Source organism: Carlito syrichta, unplaced genomic scaffold (genome assembly GCF_000164805.1).
Source record: "Carlito syrichta isolate Samal-C Ts95f unplaced genomic scaffold, Tarsius_syrichta-2.0.1 Scaffold169076, whole genome shotgun sequence".
NCBI classification, from domain to species: domain Eukaryota; kingdom Metazoa; phylum Chordata; class Mammalia; order Primates; family Tarsiidae; genus Carlito; species Carlito syrichta.
The window spans coordinates 92782-99887 of NW_007113172.1; the positions used below are offsets into that span (position 1 = coordinate 92782).

Genomic DNA, 7106 nt, shown 5'->3' on the forward strand with positions numbered 1-7106 from the left:
AAAAAAAAAAAAAAAAAAAAAAGTGTGGCGGGGGGGCAGATGCTCCAGAAAGATCTAGGGGACAGCTAACATTTGATTCTCACCTTAGAGTCTGGAATGTGCTTTGATATCCAATTTGACTGTCACACCAACCTTATGAAGTAGATATCAGTCCCATTTTATAAGTGAAGAAACAGCCTCAGAGAGGTTAAATGATTCATCATTTAGCAAGCTGAGACTTGAGTCCAGTTCTTTCAGATTCCAAATCAAGTGATCTGACAGCGGACTGGTCATGTTAGAAGTTCAAAAAATTTTGGCCATTTTTTCAGAAAAAGCAAAAGAAACAATTTTGATTATTCTCACCTGGAAGGGCAAAGATTATTTTTCTTATACCATCAATGTCCAAAGTTGCAAATGTTGTCGGCAGGCTGGAGGGAAAAAAAAGAGTTACTTATTAGTGAATACTAAGTAGTACGACGAGTAAAGTTTTCTTGTTATGTGGCTATCCATACAGATACCTTATCATATAAAATACTTTTCTGTGGACTCGCCTACACCTTTATACTCTGAAGTATTTCAGGAGCATTTAAATACTTTTGGTTTATTTGTTTGTTTTTGAGTTGGAATCTCACTCCGTCGCCCAGGCTGGTGTGCAGTGGCACACTCACAGCCACCCCAACGTCAACCTGCTGGGTTCCGGAGATCCTTCCACCTCAGCCTTCCAAGTAGCCGGAACTAAAGGCACGCACTATCATGCCTGGCTAATTTTTTGATTTATTGTAGATACGAGCTCTCACCATGTTGCCCAGGCTGGTCTTAAACCCTCATGCTCAGGCAATCCTTTCACCTTGGCCTCCCAAAATGCTGGGATTACAGGCTTAAGCCACTGCACCCGGCCTAAATATATTTGTTTTTAGTATCTTCTGTTTTCAAGTAACCAGACTTCCTGGTTTTCTTGAGCTTACTTTTTATTTTTGCAGAGCCATAGAAATGGACTCCTATGGAGTCCTGGGGATTTGAGTTTCCTCACCCCTCTAATTGATAATGTCTATACTACTTTTGCTGGAGATTTATGATTCTTCTTTTTTTTTTTTTTTTTTTTTGAGTTGGAGTCTCACTCTGTCACCCAGATTGGAGTGCAGTGGCCGCTCCCGGCCACCACAGCCTTGACTTGCTGGGCTCCGGCGATCCTTCCGCCTCAGCCTTCCAAGTAGCTGGAACTACAGGCGCACGCTACCATGCCCGGCTAATTTTTAAAAAATTTATTGTAGAGATGAGGTCTCGCCAAGTTGCCCAGGCGGGTCTCGAACCCGTAGGTTCAGGCAGTCCATTCACCTCAGCCTTCCCAAGGCGTGAAATTATAGGCTGAGCTACCTAGCTCAGCTATGATTATTCTTAAAATCAGATAATTACCTAATGTTCAAGATGAGTATTTCTTAACATTTATAAGTATCTTCTGCAATAAAGACCTCCCTCCTATCAAGATATATTTTTGAAATATCCAAATAAAAAAACGTTGTGATTAGAACAAAATTAAAGCAACAGTAATTTTAAAATAATCTCAAGTTATACTTCCTCAAGATTCTGACAAATTGTTATCATGGGGCATGTGGGAGGGCGAGTGGCATGGAGTGGGCAGTGGAGAACAATGGCTTTTTTCCTGTTAGTTATCGTTACATAGAATTTTAGCCAAGAATCTCATTATATTAATGAAGTGTAAGTGATGCAGAATTCTTAGGGACTGCTGAAATTTCTATATAGATAAAAATGTAGCCTTTTAAGAACTCAAATTATTTTTATTTTTACTATTTTCAGAGGTTGATGTTTCAAAAATGGATCACTCACTCATTACCTTTTACAATAATATGGTGACTGATATTTTTTGATGATTTATAGTCATCATTATCAATGTATTCTACTCTTCTACAACTCAGTGATATTAGGTCACAAGAGTACTATGGGTTGTTTTAACTTACATTATAACCCCACATTGCTGTGTTTCTAGTTCTTGTTGTCCCTCCCCGCCTCCACCCCCGTGGCTCCCTGTAAAGCCAGACTGCCATCATCTTGACCCTTAAAGTTGGCTTTAGGTTTGAGAACTAGAGAGCAGTAGTAATAGTTATAGTGTTAGACTGAAAATCATACTAGTAATTTAAATAATCACTACTTTTAAAGTAACATCTATGTATCACATCCACTTAAGTCTCACAACAAGCTCAGTTTACAAATGAGGAAACTGAAACTCAGATTAAGCAATTTGGCCAAAATCACTGAATTATTAAGTGATTACAAAGATTAGAACCAAGGGTGTTCTAATTTTATGGGTTGTATTTAGATAAAGATCTCTACAGGATGTGCTATGAAGTATTAGCGCAAAGACTTTGTGATATCTATTTTGGCTGCTTTGAGGTTTTTTTGTTTGTTTTTTTGCTTACTTTCAGATTTTGCTGTGTTTTAGAAAATTGAGATCAGATTGTCCTATCAACTTATGGATAGGTTACTTGGCAATAATTATAATTGATACCAACTATACTCACTGTAGATTCCTATAAAAATAAGTGATTGGTAGATATGGTTGCTAACACTCCAAATGCTTTTCCAAGTATTTTTGTTTTTAAAATAAAAGAGCTTAATTGCATTCTGAATGCACTGCATGTGAAAAGAGCAAAGCCAAATTGTACTTGAGCTTTTTATATTTCTTTTTGTTCCATTAAGTAGCAATTATCTTTAAGTTCTTCTTACCTTTAGATAGACAAGCATAAAATTCTGGCCAACTAAAAGAAGCCCATTTAAACTTCTAAACTACCCTAACAAACAACACACAGAAAATAAGAGTGAGGAGGGAATGCATAACACCTTCTTCCTTCTCCTGTACTTAAAGTCAGTTTAAATAATCGTTTGCTTTTTGCAGGTAGGTAATGTGATTTCTCTAAAGGTGTCCTTTTTTTCCCTTCTTTTTGAGTTGGAGTTTCACTCTGTCACCCAGGCTAGAGTGCAGTGGCAAGCTCACGGTCACCCCAGCGTCAACCTGCTAGGCTCTGGCGATCCTTCTGCCTCAGCCTTCCAAGTAGCCGGAACTACAGGCACGCACTACCATACCCAGTTAATTTTTTATTTCTTGTAGAGACGAGGTCTCGCCAAGTTTCTCGGGCTGGTCTCGAACGTGCGGGCTCAGGCAATCCACTTGCCTCGGCCTCCCAATGTGCTGGGATGAGAGACTGAGCCACCCAGCCCGCTTCGAGTATTCATTTAAAGAAGATCGCATTACAACAAAATATTTTGTTATCATGTACTGCTATCAGGAATGTCCCACTGCCAGTTCTTGTTTGAGATCTGGAAAGCTAGTTCCTTGGAACTCAACACCTATTGTTCAGTTTTCCTCTTGAAATCAAAATGTAACAGCATTCATACAATGGCGAAAGTCACAGAGTATTATGACTTTAAGGGAAGAGATTAAACATTAGGAATTGATGAACTCCTAAAGTTGAAGCAAATAGTAAACAATAGCCTGAAAAACAGTACAAAAAATTATCAACATAGGTGCTGAGAGTATTTAAAATAATGGATATTACACAAATAATTCTCCTTTAGAGGTAAAGGCAAGTAATGCTAACTTCCTTCCTGCCACAAAGGGAAAAATCAGTTCAATATTTGAAGTTAGTGAGAAACACATTAACATGCTTTTGGGATATCCCCTGTATTCTAATCAAATTAGTACTGCCCATAGGGACAGAAAATAAAAGACCTGTACACCCCACAACATAATAATACTTGCTTAAGACAAAATATTATTTTTAATAAGAATGGTTCAAATAAAAAATTTCAAAAACAAAAGGGCCTTGCAAACAGAGCTAAATTGGGGCACACTAAACAGGCCATTTCATAAATATAATTCCAAGAATTCTAAGTTCTTTCAAATTGTGGTGAGAGCTTTAAGGATAATCTTAACTCTATAATTAAAATGGACAAATCATGAAGGTAAAGCTTGATCTCTGGGTGGCTTAACACTTAAAAGGCTTCTGGAATTTGCTCATGGTTCCCATAGCTCATGTACATCTATTGAGAAGCCCCTGCTGAATCTCTCTTAGGGTTCACGTGAGCATCCTTCAGGGTATAATTTTGAACTAAAGCATCACTACTGTTGTCTCTGACAATATGGGGGTGTGCTAGAATGCTCACCCATACAATGAGGTCTTTGAACAGGGAATAAACTTCATAGAGGTGCAAGGGTCTGAGCAGGCAGGTTATTGCTTAGATACATAGCCATGCATGTTTCACCAACACCAATGTTTGGCATTCGCTGAGGATTTACACCTGATTTCAGAAGCTCCATCAGCCCTTCTTTAGGTGTTATTAGTTTTTAGGAGATGTACAAAATCTTAGTACATGGTTATTTTTCTTTTCTCCTGAGAGAAAGTAAGAAGCAATGTGAAAAGTATTCTTGCAAAGGAAAAAAAATGAATCTGAATTTAATTAAGCCTTCAGATCTAACTTTCAATCTCTAGAGTATATCAGAGATAGAGGAACACAACCCAAAGAAGTAATCAGCCAAATCCACTCATCAGGACAAGCAACCCAGTTTCTCTTAGTCAATGGCATGACAAAAAAGGGGAGGAGAACATGTTTTCATTGAGCAGATTTAACAAACAAATACAATGAGTGGATGTTACCTGAATCCTGATTCAAATAAAACAATTATTGAAAGGTGCTCTTTTTCTTGATGTTGGAGAAATTGGAATATGATCAGGCTATTAGATTATATTAAAGTGTTATTTATTGTTAGATGATATAATACCATTGTGATTATGTAAGAGAATGTTGCTGTAATTATTATTATTGGATATGTATATCAAAAATGACATGATGTCTAGAATTTCCTTTAAAACAATCTAGCCCTCTCTCCTAAAAAAGCAGGGTAAGGGGGGATTGATAAAACAATTACAGAAAATGTTGACAGTTACTGAAGCTAGGTGATGGGTACATGGCGGGGAGTGGGGAGGGATTCATTGTACTCCCTACTTTTTGCCTATTTGAGAATTTTCATACTAAACTGTTTTAAATAAGAGAGAAAGAAGCAGTTTTGAGAGAAAGAAAAAGAAGAGGAAGAAGAAACTAGGTATGGGATTAAAAAGGAGAAAAGGTTTGGAAAGTTGTTTTGTTTTGTTTACAACAAACTCACTGATTCACACAAAATATGAATTCCTATTTCAAATAGGAGCTGCACTTGTGCAAAGGATTCTAATACTATAATTATTTCTTTTGTTAGAATAGGTAATCCATAATAGAAAATGTAAAAAAGAAGGCATTTAAAATTTATTAGTTAAAGCAAGCCAAACCAACCCCATATATGAGATAACAAGATGATTTTCATACCCTGGTTTCATAAAAACCCTGCCAAAATGGATCTGAGCATGAAGATCAATGTCCAGCACCTGCTTGAGATAGTCCTGCAAACATTAAAAATAATCACTTTACTTTCAAACATTTTAGTAGCAGACGTTCAACACTTAAAATTAAATGAATTTATACGATTGAAATGAAAAGAAACATCTTTCTTATTTAACAAAGTTGATTTGCTTAACACAAATATTCCTTCATTCTTCATTCATGATTATTCATTCAGTACATACTTGCTGAGCACCTGGTGTATGTTGAGTGTCAGTCTAGGTGCAGGGGGATATATCCTGAACAAAAGAAAGTCCATTCAAGTGGGGGAAGTTAGATAATAAACAAAACAAGAACATTAATGTATAATATCATCAATTGATGGGTTATTGTCTCTTTTACGACAGGATTTTGTGTTTGTGAAAGAGTGTTAGCAAATATGGCTTAAGAAGTTGAGCCTGGGCAGGGAACCTACATGTATGTGGCCTATGCTATTGTGCTTAATGCACTTAAAGCAATATGCGTTCCTTGGAGACTGGAACCTTTGCCCACAGATTATTTAGACTTACCAAATCTAACTAAGACAACTAAAATGAAAAATAGAGGGGAACTCTAGAACTGAACATCAAGGGAGTTTCATTGCTCTATCTGTGTATTCTCCTACCCCAAACACAAAATTGTGTGGCTGTGACCGACCTATAGTGATCTTAGAAAACCTGATTTTTGGAAACAAAATATAACACTGTATTGGTTTTACAGACACAAAGGAAAAAAATTGCAGTCCTTAAATTTTCTGTTAAATAGTATAACCTCTAGGTCTATTACTAAATTTATTATTCACTAATCTAAGTGGGAGCCTAGCAACTTGCCTACACTCTAAATATTTCACAAGCTATGAGATACTTTATTTTAAAAATGTGCTCCCTTCCTCTATTTTCACAGCCTCAGCCAACATCATCTCATCTGGATCATGAAATAGGCCTCCTTGCCAGTAGTCCCTCTGCTTCTCCAATTCATTCCCTCCACAGTAGTAAGAGAGCTCGTTTGAGACAAATCTGATCAAGTCACAATATAATACTTCAATAGCTTCCTGGTTTATAGGAAAAAGTCTTATCTTTTAACTATCACATCTAAGATTCCTATATTTTCTAGTCCCTTTTTACCAATCATTGCTCTCATTCGTCAACTTTTTCCTACACAGCCACATTCCTCCAATCTCTCTGCCTACATTCTAACAAGACTATGTTGCTTTTAGTTTCTTAAGCTTTCTTTTCTTTTTTTCCCCTGGGCTTCTGTTTTATTTTTTTTATTTTTTTATTTTTTTTTGAGTGGGAGTCTCACTCTGTCACCCAGACTGGAGTGCAGTGGCCGCTCCTGGCCACCGCAGCCTCGACCTGCTGGGCTCCGGCGATCCTTCCGCCTCAGCCTTCCAAGTAGCCGGAATTACAGGCATGCGCTACCACGCCCGGCTGATATTTTTGATTTATTGTAGAGATGAGGTCTTGCTGCCCAGGCTGTTTTATTTTTATTTTAAAAAATTTTTCTGTTTTAAAGATGTGGGGTACAATTCAGGGTTAGGTATACAAATGTTCATTATGCAGGTTCTCTTGTTGATAAAGTGCACCCCAGATACCCTGGCAGTTTCCCTCAACTGCCAATCCCACCCCCACTCCCCTGGCAGTTTCCCACTGCCAATCCCTTTCTTATAGTATTATGATAATTGTTCAAGGTCTGCTTATGAG

At 37.4% G+C, this 7106-nt stretch overlaps 1 protein-coding gene across 1 annotated transcript in view; it reads right to left on the reverse strand.

The window, feature by feature from the left end:
* GPHN (gephyrin) overlaps positions 1-7106 on the reverse strand; it is a 62821-nt gene that overhangs the window by 16654 nt on the left and 39061 nt on the right. Inside the window, exons 6-7 of the mRNA XM_021709168.1 lie at positions 5353-5426; positions 343-407 (exon numbers count right to left, since the gene is read on the reverse strand). Coding sequence (XP_021564843.1) covers positions 343-407; positions 5353-5426 — 139 coding nt within the window. The remainder of the gene's footprint in view (positions 1-342; positions 408-5352; positions 5427-7106) is intronic.